The following is a 17269-nucleotide window of genomic DNA, read 5'->3' on the forward strand; positions in this document are numbered from 1 at the left end:
AAAGCCTCAGCAGGATCCCACTTTATGACTAACAACTCTCTTAGGATCTGGCTTCAGATTGTTAAGACATTTAATTTGCCAAATACCTCTTTTCTTGCTCCTGTTTGTCGTAACCATGCCTTTAAACCTTCACTATTAGATCCAGTGTTCACAGGTTGGGCTAGAAAAGGAATCATTACCTTGAGAGATTTATATATTGACAATACTTTTGCCACATTTACTCAACTAACAGAGAAATTTGACCTTCCTGCATCACACTTCTTCAGATACTTACAAATTAGAAATTATGTTCGTTCCACTGTGCCAAATTTCGAAATATTGTCACCTGATAATGAATTACATAAATTGCTTACTTGCACTCCCAACACCCCAAAGTTAATTACAAAATTTGTAAGCTTTTTCACGAGTCGGCTAGATATTTCCACTACCCATCTTAAAAACAATTGGGAAGAGGAACTTAATATTCAAATCTCTGAGGAGGACTGGGGAAAATGTCTTAAAAATATATACACCTGTTCCATTAATACTAGGCACCAGCTTATTCAGTATAAGGTGTTGCACAGATTGCACTACTCTAGGGTTAAACTCAACGCTTTCTATCCTACTATCTCTCCTCTTTGCAATAAATGTGAATCTGCAGAGGGCTCTCTTGGTCATCTTTTCTGGGCATGCCCAAAACTTGCTGAATTCTGGTCAGAAGTTTTTCAATTTCTTTCTGATGCTTATACTTGTGAGCTCCCAGTAGACCCTGCGACTGCCATTCTTGGCTGGTCAGCTGTCCTGCAGAGCCTTAATTATGCTATCCGTTTGCCTATACAGTATGGCATGATGATCGCCAAAAAAACTATACTCTGTGTGTGGAAGAAAAATTCGAAGCCACTATTCAAGATCTGGTTATCAGAACTTTCCTCCACTATGCATGTGGAAAGACTCAGATATTGTATCTCTGGTAATATGGATATATTTGAAACTTCTTGGAGACCCCTTTTCAATCACCTGTTAAAAACCAATGATGAAACTACTTAATATTTCATTTTTTTTATTGTCATTTTATTGTCATTTTTGTTAACCTCTGTCTTTAACTTGACCTCTATCCATTCCATGCTGGGCAAAAATCTGTTTTGATTTCCCGTGCCTGTTTGGTGTTGTCGTCAACTGCAAACATGATTCTAACTGAAGGAGTTTTTTTGTTTTTTTTTGAGTAGTTGTGTTTGTTTCTGTCATGTGATCGTACTGTCCATTTGTCTGTAAATCTGAAAATACTACAATAAATATAATATCAAAAAAAAAAAAAAAAAAAAAAGAGAGTGGCACAGAGTAAAAAAAATAACAAGGGCATGTAAATTACCTGCATCCTGAGAGCTCAGGACATTGAGCGCAAAGAGCATGGCAGTGGAGAAGGTGGTGGCCTCCTCTTTGCTGGCAAAGTTCAACCCGTAAACTTGCCGCGCATCTCGCCATTGGTGAAAAGTTGGCGTGGCCTGGTTATATTTCAGACCTTTCACAATGGAGTAGTTTATAACGACCTGGAAGAGTGGTAACATTTGGTTATGTATCTGCATCTGTGACATTTTCTCTGTAATCAAACCATTTCAAATGCTCTTCAATGAAAATTTACATAAATGGTAGTTTTGAAAACTACTCTAAACAGATTTCCGATGTCAAGATATAAAATGCCACAAACAGAACTGAACGTTCTAGAAAGTGACTGTGAAACTAAAGCACATATTGTATACGTTAAGATCATATCACACAGTCTCTTCTATGTCTGTTGTTGTGCCATGTTCGCATCTCACCTGCTGGTCCTGCAGTTTGACTCCCACCACGCGGAAGCTGTTGTTGACAGTGTTGTGGTAGATGTTGATGCGGCTGAAGCCTTGCTGGCCCGGTTTGACTGGCACCCATTTTTTGCTGGTGTCATCATAGATCATCACAGAGGCTCGTGCTTGACATATACTCTGTTCACTGTGAAGAAGAAACAGGGACATTGGTTAAAGATTCACTCTGCTCAACAACAAAAACCACAACGATAAATTACGATGCGAGACAATGAAATACAGATGTCAGGCTGAAAGTGTCTCTTAGCAACAAGAATAATGTTGCAACTCGATTCCGCAACAATTTGTGTGTGTGTATTTGTGCATAATATTTAGCTGTGCAAATGAAAGAGACTCTCAAATAGTCAATATAAAAGCTAGTTATGAAATTGAAGAATTTCTGTCAAAGAATGTTTATTCTAGAAGACAAAAACAGCCAAACCCATGACAAACCCTTCAAAAATGCCCTTCGGCCTTACTGTGATATTATGGCACAGTAATTGCCCCACTGAATTTGTTTGAAGACAACGAGCAAGGGGCGGGTTTGTTATCTGTACTAATTATATAGTGTAATAGGCAGCTAACAAGCAGGGCAGGAATGTAACCGTGTTGACTGCTTGATATGAGACCATGTTTTAATTAAAGACATGAGGTTTTCTGCATCTTTAAATAGAAATCTTCTGTTGTCAGGGTGAACAATTAACAAAGAGAGAGAGAGAGAGAGAGAGAGAGAGAGAGAGAGAGAGAGAGAGAGAGAGAGAGTAAAAAGTGTATACTATTACTGTATGATCAGCATTAATATACCTTGCTAGCTTACATTCACAAACATAAATATGAATTATCTAGGGCTGCAGCTATCAATTCTTTTTGTAATTGATTAATCTAGCACTTAATCAATCGATTAATCGATTAATCGGATAAAACTTTTTTGCATGCTTTTAAGCAACCAAAACAAATAATGCATAACGAAAATGAAGAGGAAAAGCAATTTAATTTATTAATATGCACAACAGGTTTCATGCTGTAATCTAGCCCTGACATCAAAGTAAATATATTTTATGTAGATTTCTACACCTGCAGCATTTACCATTAGATTACTAACAAATAATATATAATTTCTGGGGTGAGCCTATTTGCTATGGTAACCTAGCAACCTGTGTGTGTGTGTGTGTGTGTGTTTGGACTTCATTGCAGTTTGGTACAGTTTGGTGCAGTTTGGTACATCAGAAATACATACATTCATTCATCTTTAATACATACTATTAAAGTTGGAATTTTTCCAACAAATGCAAAAAGTGCATTTCTTTGTGATTTTAAAATACTTGAAGGAAACGGTTTACTTTCAGCAGTTATTGTCTATGGGGCAGATTTATGTTTGTTTTACATCAGATAGGCTACAGATAAATTAACACAGTAGGCCTACCTTTATTTGAATGCATTAATGAGAGAGAGATGGTGTGTGAACCATCTGAGCACTGAACGGATACGTTTTCCGTATTGTTGTTTTTGAATAGTGCACAATCGCTTCAATGTTCAAACTGGCAAGGCTTTAAACACATTTACTTGACAAACTTTATGAGGACAAAAGTGAAAGCGATCTGGCATCGGGGCTTGCGCACGCCGTGTGTGTGTGTGTGGCAGCTATAAGAACTGCAATCAATTTACCTGTATAAACTGTGTAAAACATGCAGTTACTATAGTGATTCTGGGCATCTAGAATCTAACGTAAACTAAATTCAAAATGTATCAGGCGCTATGGTGTGCTTCCTGTACATTGAACAGCGGTCCTTGTGAATCAGATCCCCTCGCGTATAGTGCGCGTCATAGGAATTTAACGAGGCTTCGAGGCAGAATTTTTGCCTCAAGGAATTTTTGTAATCGAGTAAATCGAGTAACTCGATGAATCGTTTCAGCCCTAGAATTATCCCATATATATATATTAACGTTCACATTTTAGATAGGGGCCCAATTCTTACTATTAACTAACTATTAACTACGATTTTTGCCTTCATAAACTCCTAATTATTAATAGTTAGTAAGGTAGTTGTTAAGTTTAGGTATTGGGTAGGATTAAGCGATGTAGAATATGGCCATTAATATGTGCTTTGTAAGTACTAATAAACAGCCAATATCCTAGTTATATGCATACTAATAAGCATCAAATTAATAGTAAGAATTGGAGCCTTTAAATGTTATCATATTAACATATAAAATAACATGCATATTTATAAAAAAGTACTGTATAATACTGTATAATATTGTGTAATACCTTCATTTGTTTATATATATTTTTTTGTTTTTGTTTTTTTGTGCACGTTATTGAAGCATTGTGATCAGCACATAAACTATATTCAAATCTTTCACAAACTTCAAAAGAGTCTGCAGACTGAAGAAACACAAAACAAAAAAAGTACAGCCTTGAAAGGTTCACACAAAGAAGATCAATTTCCTGTTGGTGTGCCAAATTAAGCTAGGCAGACTTCCACCCTGACTCCTATATACCCTAAAACATACTGTAGCACCACACCCATCTCCCACAGAAACACCCAAATCCAGCCACACGTTCCTTAAACCCAGCTGTATAACTGGAGGAGCAGCAGCACATGACCAAAGCAATTCTTACTGACACCTAAACCAACTGATAAGATACAGCCATTTGAAATTGAATTGATCTGAGAATAAATTTTCTTTTTGTGACATTATGCCAAATAGAATAGAGAATATAGAGAAAATCACTGCATAAATTGACTATATGAAGAGTTGCTTAGTGGGGGCTGGACTACCGAAGAGACAGAACCCATCATAAAGAAACAATTGAGCATTTATGAGAAGTGACTTTTTTTTACAAGGATGTGTTTGTACAAACTCAGCTCAATTAAATACGGCTTTATATCTGCACATTTAAACTTATTTTATTAGAATATATTAATATAACATTTTAAACATGGTTAAAAATCGAAATAATAATGCATCAGCCACCCTCATATAATGTTACTCTTTAAAGATTGAAACAGCACATTTGCACATTTCATGCTTTCGCAATAACATTCACTGCTCTCTGGTCTTCATTCTCCGCTCTTTCATGCTTGCCTTACGACAGAGCCTATTTCTAGCATCCATCTGGGGTTAGAGGGCAGGACGGCAGATTCTTCCCTGTCCTCTTGGTTTCATTTCTCCCCCCTAGAGCAAGTCTGAAATAAAGTACACAGTCTCTCCTCCACCGATGATGCTTGGTCGTCATAAATTACATCCTGACGGCTCTTTGATTTCATAAACATCCAATATATTTAGACACCGGGCTATCTCGGTTTACTTGTTCTAATAACACATCACGCAAGGCCTTTCTCTCTATGACTATTTATTTATAAAAACATGGAAAAATGTGCCAAGGTTGTCTAAAATGGAATAAGAATAATGATCAAATAGAATCAGTATGCCAAAGACTTTCCAAAACCTGCACTTCTAAAGGGTCAGAGACCAACATGTCTTGTAATAGCAAGCTATAAATATCTGAGTCAGGCACATTTAAAACTCAGAAAGCTTTATAGTCTGTCGCAGAACTACAAAGACAGTAACTGAGCTTAAAGTACTCTGACAACAGGCTTTTAGTAAGTTAGGCACAATTTGCATATTTATTCAATAATTAATTAAATCGTAAAAATAAAAAAAATGACACATTTTAAAACAAAAACAATAAAAATACAACATGAAATATTTTATTTGTTTTCCTGCATGTCTTGTAACCATTAATCAACATCTGAACACGAACATGTGAATGTGTAGTAAAACTATATAAAACTATATTTATTTAAAGGGGACCCAAGTCTTGGTTTTGGGGATTTTTTTTGTTTACTAGAAAAAGTTTTCATGCTTGAATGTTCAAAAAACACCTTATTTTCACAAATTTAAAAAAGTTTGGGAATCCCTTGGAGCTACCATTATTTGCAATATATGTCTATTTCAAGTTTTTAAGAGTCTGCAATGATTCTTTGGTAAAAATGAAACATGAATTCTTTAGTAAAATGTTTTGTTCTTTTTCATTTTAAAGCTGACTAAATTTAGTAATGTGTAATGAGTAATGTGATGCATTGAAATGTTTGGGGCTGCTTTGGTTCACTCTTACATTGTCTATACTTTATTAGACACAACAAAACCTTGCCAAATGAAAGCAGATATTTGATCACTAATAAAAATGCACTAAACAATAATTTTGTACTTTGAGTAAATCTGCTACAGTGCCCAACAGGCATGTGGCTGAAAGGAGGCCACGCCGAGAGTCTGTATACCCCACAGATCTAATGCTTTTACTGCATAAAGCCCCACTATGGGGCCGGGACCTCCAGCTATGACCCCATTAGCTGAATGCTCTCTAATGTGGATGAGTGCGAGTAAATGTGTGCAACTGTTAGTGTGTGATAGAGAAAGCCACATGAACCTAAACTTGTAAGGACACAACAAGACATGGGAATTCCTGTTAAATGTATACTGACATGTCACAGGCACAATATATACAATGTAAGAATGTTTTCTGATGGCTCACGGTTGCCATAGGAAAGACCCCAGTTTTGGAGAGATGAATGTTGCCAAGCGATGGCATGGTCATATATATATATATATATATATATATATATATATACACACACACACACACACTATATTGCCAAACATTTGTGAAAGAATGGGTCGCTCTCAGGAGCTCAGTGAATTTAAGTGTGGTACTGTAATAGGTTGCCACCTGTACAATAAGTCCATTCGTGAAATTTCCTCACTACTAAATACGGTATTCCAAGGTCAACTGTTAGTGGTATTATAACAAAGTGGAAGCAATTGGGAACAACATCAACTCAGCCACTTGTTCTCTGGAGTGGCGAATCACGCTTCTCTGTCTGGCAATCCAATGGACGAGTCTGGGTTTGGCGGCTGCCAGGAGAACAGTACTTGCCTGACTGCAATATACCAAGTGTAAAGTTTGGTGGAGGGAGGATTATGGTGTGGGGGTTGTTTTTCAGGGGTTGGGCTTGGCCCATTAGTTCCAGTGAAAGGAACTCTTAATGCTTCAGCATACCAAGACAATGCGCTTTTAGAAAAATGGCCAAAACTTCCAATAAAAACACTCCTAAACCTTGTGGAAGGCCTTCCCAGAAGAGTTGAAGCTGTTATAGCTGCAAAGGGTGAGCCAACTCCATATTAAACCCTACGGATTAAGAATGGGATGTCATTAAAGTTCATGTACATGTAAAGGCAGGAGTCCCAAAACTTTTGGCAACATAGTGTATACACACACATATGATTTTTGAATCAAATATTTTAACTGCAAAAACAAATTATTCAGCTGAAGTGAAAATGCACAGTATAGTTGGATTGTAAAAGGTCAACTAATTGTTCCAAATTTTTTTATTTTAAATACCAATTTAAATATATTATAAACATATTTTTATACATTTTATTTATTTATTAATTTATTTCAAATGAAAGTTAGTTATCAAATATCTATAACAGAATTTTCAGTTGACTACTCATTCAGGCAACTCACCAACTAGATATGTAGTTTTGCACATTCCAAGCCAAAATCCTTTGAGTCCTTTAAAAACGTTATAAGAGAAGGGCGGGGAATCTCTTATCGCCCTTAGACTCGCAGTTGATAAGCCCATTCGGCTTCTGCCATCATCACACCCTCAGTGAACATGGTCCACCACTCCACCCAAACTCTGTCTCATTGACAAAGACAGAGAGAGAGAGAGAGAGAGAGAGAGAGAGAGAGAGAGAGAGAGAGAGAGAGAGAGAGAGAGAGAGAGAGAGAGAGAGAGAGAGAGAGAGAGAGAGAGAGAGAGAGAGAGAGAGAGAGAGAGAGAGAGAGAGAGAGAGAGAGAGAGAGAGAGAGAGAGAGAGAGAGAGAGAGAGAGAGAGAGAGAGAGAGAGAGAGAGAGAGAGAGAGAGAGAGAGAGAGCATGACAAGACTAGGCTCCTTTTAATCTCATGTAAAAAAAAAAAATATATACACATTTTGTTAAAGCTCAAGGCCAAACACAAGGTCCAACTCTGCTTATGTCTGGTCACAAGATCTTCAGTGCCTCATTTGCCAAGATTTCAGAGGAAAATAACAGAATGTGCCTGAATTGGCTCTAAGCCCATAGTGTGCTTGTCTACACTGTGCATCTGGATATATGCCTGGTTGTAACACTCTTCACCATCATTTGATCAGCATTTGATGAAGAACTGCTGCCATGATTAACGGATGTGCATAAACATCTCTTCTAAATGTAATTACTTTTACTGCCTGCTTTCTGCGGGTGGTAACAGCGCTGCATTAATTGCATCAAGCACATAGTGAGTTTTGTAAGGCACAATCTATAATAAGCCTAATTTACATAGAAATAAGCTGAGTTTGGAATAAAACTATTCTATAAAACAGCACAAAAGAAATGTGTGTATTTACTGTGAGACATTTTGACGAAATGAAACACTTAAGTACACACTTCAAATTACAGTTGGGGTTATTTTTAGCTTATAGCAAAAATGCTACACAAAATGAGCCCTGTATTAGCTTATAGCAAAAATGCTACACAAAATGAGCCCTGTAAATGTTTCTAAAGCAAGTAAAATATGTAAGTCCCCTGTTATTAGAGTGTGGGAGGACGCAGCTGAAACAAATGAGAGTTTGTAGGAAACGGGGAGGCTTGTGTTTTTAGCTTGTAACCCAGTAATCATTTTGGGAAGGGTGGGAACCAAGCAAAATCTCTGCCTATGAGGGACACTTCCCACTCACAGGGAGCTTCTGAGGCCTAAGAAGATGGATTAAAGGCTGATTTCTAGTAAAATCTGGATTTAACGTCTCCTGCAACACAGTAATCTAAACATCGAGCAAGTAAATGTCACAGAGCACAGAGGAAAACTAGGAACATAATCGGCCCCTATATAATCAGACTTGGGCTGGAATGACGCATTGACATCCCGTCCTGTTTCACACAAAACAAAACATAAGAGCAGATGCTAATGGCTAGTATGACAGTGGCGCTCAAAGGTGCTGTATGTACGTTTTTGACTGTACTAAAACTTAAAAATACCATAATATGTTTGCAGATATTTAGGAAACATGATAAATTCACATACTCGTTTCTCTGAAAAACAATGCTACAGTCAGTTATTTTACTTTGAAATGTGCGTTCCGTGTCAGAATGTCTGTTTTTGTTTTGGTCTGTGCTATAACTCACGTTGCCAGTTTACCCAATAGCGCCACCACAGGTTGCCAGTTGGCGGAAAACAGCGTATTGCTGCCATGGAAGCCAGCAAACAAACTGGGTAAGAGATCACAGATTCTACCCGACCTAAAAAAGCATTGGGAGCCATCAAAAAATCTCTATAAGCGCAAGCATGTTAAAACATGGATAAATCAACTAATCAATTACAGATGAAAACTTCCGCAATTGTATTTTTTCTTCAAATATCAAATCAAGAGAGTGACCATCAAGAAAGGAATGTTATTTCTTGGGTAGCCTGTCTGGAAAACACATAGCCCCGGGCCATTGGGATTTGCGAGCCCTGTGACAGCGTGGTAAGTTATGTTCAGTTAGACACGAACACATAATCAATAGATTAGGGATGCACCGCTTGTTCGGCAACCTAAATTATTCAGCCGATAAATAGCAAAAATTGCACTTTCGGTGTTTGGATAAGTGAAAAAACAGAATAAATTTAACCGAACAATGACATTTTTGATGACACAATCAAATATAGCAACCAGCGTGTGTGAGAGAGAGTTGGGCATGCTTCTAAATGCAAACATGACGGAAGTGTGGAAGCATTAATGTGTCCGAGATAGACGCAAAAATGGCGGTTTGCAGATGGCAAGCGTCATGTCTGGAGGAAACCAGGGACCGCTCATCACCTGGCCAATACCATCCCTACAGTGAAGCGTGGTGGTGGCAGCATCATGCTGTGGGGATGTTTTCAGCGGCAGGAACTGAGAGACTAGTCAGGATCGAGGGAAAACTTAATGCAGCAATGTACAGAGACATCCTTGATGAAAACCTGCTCCAGAGCGCTCTGGACCTCAGACTGGGGTGAAGGTTCATCTTCCAACAGGACAACAACCCTAAGCACACAGCCAAGATAACAAAGGAGTGGCTACAGGACAACTCTGTGAATGTCTTAACCCGATTGAACATCTCTGGAGAGATCTGAAAATGGCTGTACACCAACGCTCCCCATCTCCAACCTGATGGAGCATGAGAGGTCCTGCAAAGAAGAATGGGAAACTGCCCAAAAATAGGTGTGCCAAGCTTGTAGCATCATACTCAAAAAGACTTGAGGCTGTAATTGGTGCCAAAGGTGCTTCAACAAAGTATTGAACAAAGGCTGTGAATACTTATGTACATGTGATTTTTTTTTTTTTAATACATTTGCAAAGATTTTAAACAAACTTCTTTCACGTTGTCATTATGGGGTATTGTTTGTAGAATTGAGGAAAAAAATTATTAATTCAAAAATGTGGAAAAAGTGAAAGTGCTGTGAATACTTTCCGGATGCACTGTATATTTATTTTGGATCATTTTTAACCCAAAAAAGTACCAGACTGCAGCTTTAAATAAAAATCTAGCAGCCATGAAGATCTACACTACCGATCTAACGTTTGTGGTAGGTAAGATTATTTAATGTTTTTGAAAGAAAGTCTCTTATGCTCACCAAGACTGCATTTATTTGATCAAAAATACAGCAAAAAGCAGCAATAATTTTTTTTTCCTTTCATTTTTACACTATCCTTGCTGAATAAAAGTATTTAAAAAATCTTGCTCACCAAACTCTGTAAGTGCACATCAGTAAAGAAATTAAAAGTCACAAACTATTAACAATCATGAGAACACACATCCTTTGAGGTGAGCAAAATTGGAATAGCCACACTACTCTTACTAAAGCCAGCAACTAGTGTCAGAATTTATGCTAATGTAATAATTACTATCTTTTTTGTAAATATCTGTTTTTCACAATATTAAACAATTTTATAAAATGATGAATAAAAAAATAATAATTAACCTTTTATAAAACTGCTGGGCCATGATGATACTATTCAACAAAAAACAACTTTGAATGTAATTTATTCAGTGGAATTTACAAAATAATGTCAGCATTGGCCATTTGTCCACACACCACAATACAAATATGTGTCAGCTCCTAAAGCACATCCCTTAAAGGTCCCATTCCGCATGATCCCATTGTTCAAACTTTAGTTAGTGTGTAATGTTGCTGTTAGAGCATAAATAATACCTGTAAAATTATAAAGCTCAAAGTTCAATGCCAAGCGAGATATTTTATTTAACAGAAGTTCCCTTTCAAAGCCTACAGCGAACGGCTGGCTTGGACTACATCCTGGTACTTCCTTCTTTAATTACGTCAGTAGAGCAGTAGAACAGACTAACCTCCGCCCACAAAGAAACGCGAAAAAGGGGGCGCGGTCTTGTTGCTGTCCCACGTGGGGAAGCGGACGTGTCGCGTGGAGAAAAGGAACTGTTGCGTTGAGTGTGTTTATCGCCATGTCATCGAGACGCTGTTATTTTCATTCAGGAGTCAAATCACCTTTGTTTGGCTTTCCCAGGGACGCTGTAGAGATTATTGAACGCATACATCTCTCCGTTAAGAGGCGTGACCTTTCCAACATGCGCTAAGCTGCTGTCGAATCACAACACAGGAACTGCTGGCACGTGCGCTAAGCTGCGGTCGAATTACAACACGGTAAGCGCTGGCACAATCAGAACTCGTTACGTATTTCTGAAGGAGGGACTTCATAGAAAGAGGAAATCACCAGCCGTTTTTAGGACAGTGGAAACAGCGGTACACAGATAAGTACATTGTGTGAAAAATACTGTGTTTTTTTACACGCGAAACATGAACACATGTTATATTGCACACTGTAAACACAATCAAAGCTTCAAAAAAACACGAAGAACGGGACCTTTAACTTCAATATTGCATGTCAAATTTACCCTCCCCCAAAATCCACATCCATCCATACACACACAGAGGGATCCACTAAAGCTACAATGATAGAAAGGAGTGCTGATGCTTTTTTTGCCTCTGAATTAATGTGCATAAGAGCTCAGATAAATGTTTCAGGCAGGGCTACTAGGTTTATAATGCTAGATTTATCCTGAACATTGACTGAGGCATTCTCTAAGCTGCACGCTTTCAAAAAAGCTTACATTTAAAAAAAAAAAAGCTAAGATTACATTCAAATCTTGCTAATTTCACATATGACTTTTGAAGGGAAAATAAAAATGTACATGTCATGTGAGGTTTTGACAGAGGAAGATGTCTAAAGAATGCTCTCAATAAAGCTGGATAAGGCTAGACTGAGAGCTGGTGCATGTCTTGCGTTTTACTGCTGGAGGTACTACAGAAACACTCACCACATCTTTTCAAAAGAGTCACTGGACCGAAAGTGAACATATCCCCTAAAGCAACTCTTTCTTTAATAATGGCATAAATTAAACATGGGCCCTTACAGAACATCTTCACAGTTTCCACATAAACCAACCCTCCATAATAATTAATCAGTGAGTATCACTAATCCTGCAATCGCTTGAAACAGGTCACACTGGTTCTCCATTGGTGGCTAGCAATCCAAAATCAATCTATCTATCTATCTATCTATCTATCTATCTATCTATCTATCTATCTATCTATCTATCTATCTATCTATCTATCTATCTATCTATCTATCTATCTATCTATCTATCTATCTATCTATGTCTGTCTGTCTGTCTGTCTGTCTGTCTGTCTGTCTGTCTGTCTGTCTGTCTGTCTGTCTGTCTGTCTGTCTATCTGTCTATCTATCTATCTATCTATCTAATCTTAAGGACTTACTTGTGTACAAAATTGAGTACAATATTAATACTGTATTGGCTTGCCTCTTGATGTTCTGAAGACCTCCAGGATCTAAACATATTCATGCTAGGATCTAAACAAAAACCATAATTTTCCAAATGTTTCCTTCCATTTCTTTGTGCCAAAAGAAACATCTTCAGACATGTTCTTCAAACATTTTTAAACCTCACATCAGGTTGCTAATGTGAACAGGAAATCACACTGACCTTATTTTGCGGCCACTCATATGAAGACCAGAGTCACTGTGGCTCTGTGGTAGGCAGAACTGGACAGTATGAGCATCCATCTCTCAAATACATCCACAAAAAAGATCTGTACTGCTCAACAGCGGATGTGAATCCTTAACCAAACCTGCTTTAATTTATCTCAAACACATGCGTAAAATAGACCTGACCAGCACAACAGATGCGTACTTCCAACCAAACAAGATTTAAATCATCTAGGGAGCAGTTCCAAGATTAAATAAGCATTTTCATACGTCATAATCCCATCAGTATCCTCAAAAAACAGGCAAAATGACAATCCGTAAGGTTATGATCTCAGTTGATGTGACAAAGTGAGGAAAAAGTAAGCAAGAGAAACCGGGTCAACAGTGAGTGAGTGGTCAACAGTAGGGTCCCACTATCTAGACCCGGGTGTCACAGGATCAGGTTTTCCTCCATAAAGGGACGGCCTGCACTAGTGATGTGTGGATGTGTGTTGTTTTGTCTAACCCTGAGGGGGATTACCTCATGACGCCCAACCCCCCATCCAGCTGTGACAGAGGAATTGAAAACGAGACAGTGCTTCATATTCATAATGCTACTGCTGCCAGTACATTACACAGAATGTCTGATTTACTATTTGTAGTAGGGTTGTCACGATACCAAAATTTCAGTAGTCGGTACCTATACCAATACCAATACCAGTAAAACTTTAATTTTGGTACCAGAGAAAAACTGTTTAATTAAGTACTTTTAAAAATGTCCCATTTTGTCTCATTCATTAGTTATCACTCTCAATCATCTCAGTTTCCGATTCAGTCACGCATTTAAATGCAGTTGTCAATCCAGAAACATTGCAGTGTACTTGCCAGCATGAAAAACTAAATTTATATTCAGATTGTGAATGGGTAATAAATCAAAAAACAAGCTGAATTCTACACTCAGTGAAAACTAAAAATAAAAAAAGTCTGTCTTAATAGTTCAATGAATCTCTTATTTACATAGTTTTAAACTTTGTTGGTTAAAATGAAAGTATTCGTTTTGAATAAAACAAAAACTTGTGTGTTTTAGCAGTTAATCTCATTCTAGTCTCAAGTAGCCAGACCTTCAGACTGACGGCAGAAGTTCTGGACTCCATCCCAGCTTTCATTGGTCAAGGACCGGCCAAGAGGACGTTTGACTGACATGTAACGCAACCAATCAGTTCGTTTTGTTTCCGCGTCATGTTTAGGGGCGTGAACATGTCAAGTCGATGTCCCTGCAATAACAGACCGGTGTGCATCTACAAATTATTAATTCATGAACATTTTTCAAGTTTACTGCAACAATAGAGCCGCGAACTTTACATACTTTTGAAAATCCAGCGTTTAGTTGATCATGGTAGGCGCTCATTGTCACAGTTGTCAACACAACGGCGTTCTTCTTCCACGAGGGAGTTTGGAGTAGCGGCATTTCCAGGCTGACCTGTATAATCATCCTGTATAATTCAACCAATCAGATGACGACTTTGAAACTCTTGAAGTTTTTCCAGATATTGTTGACAATATGCCGTTTTAGTTCACTAAACATTATTTGTAGGGCACCTGTGAAGCTGTGAGACTTCATTGGAAATGCCCACTGTTGTGATTGGCTGACATCTTTGCATTTGAAATGAGTATTCGATTTGTGACGGAGGGGGGCGTGGTTTAGCGAGGTCTGCACGAAGAGAGAGAGAGACGGACTGGGCACTCGTGGACCAGAGAGATGGAGAGCTGGAGAAAGATTGCTGAGAAAGTTATATTGTACTGAGTTGTTGGGAGCACGAGTTTATTTTTTTTGTATCTGAGAGTTCTGAATAAACACGAGTCACAGTCACGCTGAGCCTGTCTTCTTCCTCCTTATACTACGAACTTGTAACACATGTGGAACCCCTCTTGAATACTTTTACTACGCTTTTTTACCATTACAGCTGTCGAGATTAACGAATCGTGAAAGTGTTTATTATAGCATTATTTTTAGATCTTTTCCCATCACATGAAAAGCTGCAGTGAAGAGCATTGAGTACACAGACAGTCTGTGTGATTGCGTGAATGCAGTGATCTCGTCATTGCAGCGCTATTTCTCTCACAAAATCCTTTCACCACAATTAACAGCAAACACAATATCGACATGAATACAAGTAAGAGCTTCGTTGTGCAGCATAACAGCGTCATTCATTATAATGGCAGTTTGGGCAAGTGTGCAGATATACTCGCAACGTGTGATTGACAGCTCCGAACATTATAAAGAGTGTGTTCTTTGATCGCTAATCTAGCGTCTAATCACAATTTAAATACAGATTTGTTTCGTGCTACTAAGAGGAACAATGTGAAGTTGATTGTTTAGTCACTGGCTTGATTCACGGATGCATAAACAGCATTAAACGATTTAGAAAGAAAGTCAGTGTGAACTTGAATAATTAGCTACACATCAGAAATGAACACTGTTACTCACTGTTTGTGGCGGTGCTGTCGAATCCATATAGTAAAAGTCTGATTGTGAAGCCTGTGCTGACATCGCAACTGATAAACTGAATCCATTTTCTCCAAATTCTCTGGGCGGGCAAAGCAGAGGAAGGGGAGGTAACCTTTCCCCGTATGACGACATACAGGGAAGATTTCAGATCGGCTCGTCTGAGCTATCATTTTCTCAAAGGCAGAGCAGGATATCCAGAACTCAGTTTACACCTATCGAAATTTCTAGCCACTTGGAGACCATATCCAGGCTAGGGGAACTCATATTAATGTAAAAAAAAAAAACTCATAAAGTGACATTTTAATGTCATGGGACCTTTAAATGTAGCATGACAGATTGCTATAGCCGCTTCAGAGCATGTGAAGTGATCTCTTCCACTTTACTACTAGTTCCAGCATGAAATAAATATGAATGAACATCAGGGGAACTCCTATTAATGTTAAAAAACCTCATAAAGTGAAATTTTCATGTCATGGGACCTTTAAATGTAGCATGACAGATTGCTATAGCCGCTTCAGAGCATGTGAAGCGATCATCTCTTCCACTTTACTACTAGTTCCAGCATGAAATAAACATGAATGAACATCAGAAGAAATTTTGAAAGACACAGTAAAACTTACTAAAATGTATTATGTCTCCTGTAATTGCTCAATCAGTGTTTCAACTTAAGAAAAAAAAAACACAAAACCTCAGGAAACTATTTAGTCAGCTACAAAAAATATCTCTAGAGAGAAGCATTTTGCCAAATATATGAACTATATTACTGAAAATATATTTAAAAAACAATATTATCGAAAAGAAATTACCACAGCTTCCTTTTAAATGTTTGTTTAGTTTTAAATGTTTCAAATGAGTAGAAACAGAATTATATCCCTTAAAAGTTTAAATAAAAACAGTGCAGTTCAAATGTTTATAATACAACAGTTTTTATTTAAGTGTTAATAATAAATTCAATCAATTAATTGATTAATAAATCAACTTATATTTTTGGTTTCTGCTTAGGGTTTTTGGCTAAATGAAAACTAAATTCAGTTGAAAAATGTGTTTTGGTGCATCACTATTAAAAAATTGCAAGACTGATTGGATTTTGAAAATATGTAGTTTTGCACAGACCTACTTTAACATGCTATCAGAACAGATAGCAACTGTTTAGTGAATAAGATGCAGGTTTATACATTAGAATTTGAGCTAAAGTGTTACTATACTGTTTTTGCTAATTTTCTGCTCAGGAAATTCACACACAACAAATGAATCTGGTGAGATGGGCATGACAGCTTTACAGTACATCTACACCTTACTAGAAAGCTCTGTGGCAGGTCACAAAGAGGACAGTCAGCCAGACGGTCACTGACACATTTGAAGTGAAACCAGAGGATATGCTAACCAACATACTTAGGTCAGCATTTCATCACATTTCATTGTCGATTCTTTGTGACTTTCAAAGAACCGTCAAAATGAGCGGGTTCAGCACTGGAAACTAGTGGTCCACTTTCAATTATGCCAAAATGTAAAAAAATAAACATGTGAGAGTGTTATACCGGCTCCAGGTAGCCAGATATGACACGCAACTGCAACACGCGTCGCCACAGATATGGCCAGCCAGAGATTAACATATTTCTTTAGCAAGCAGATTGACGCAAATTAACCTCAATGTTTGGCATCACATTCTGAAAGTTATTTTCATAGTGGTGAGTGCTATATTCTCCCACTAATGCTGACGCAGCTCTCTCTCCTATTGCGGTCTTTGATCTTGGAAAAAGCTGATGTTAAATATATTGCAGCACATTTCTGTTGCTTTTTGGTGACAAGAACTCTGTTGAATTTGCATATAGCGTGGGAATTGAAGATTTATATTCATTTAGTAAAGACACATGTGGC

The 17269-nt window shown here is 37.8% G+C and overlaps 1 protein-coding gene across 8 annotated transcripts in view; it reads right to left on the reverse strand.

Annotated features, from left to right (window-relative positions):
• evla (Enah/Vasp-like a) overlaps positions 1 to 17269 on the reverse strand; it is a 62037-nt gene that overhangs the window by 35538 nt on the left and 9230 nt on the right. For 6 of the 8 annotated variants that reach the window (XM_079833620.1, XM_079833621.1, XM_079833615.1 and 3 more), the window contains exons 2-3: positions 1797 to 1965; positions 1349 to 1526 (exon numbers count right to left, since the gene is read on the reverse strand). In XM_079833620.1, the coding sequence (XP_079689746.1) occupies positions 1349 to 1526; positions 1797 to 1965 (347 nt within the window). Of the gene's footprint in view, positions 1 to 1348; positions 1527 to 1796; positions 1966 to 7350; positions 7498 to 17269 lie in introns of those variants that run through there. The other 2 variants (XM_079833614.1, XM_079833616.1) reach the window with 2 other exon arrangements.

This window comes from Gobio gobio, assembly GCF_949357685.1.
Source record: "Gobio gobio genome assembly, chromosome: 13".
Lineage (NCBI taxonomy): Eukaryota > Metazoa > Chordata > Actinopteri > Cypriniformes > Gobionidae > Gobio > Gobio gobio.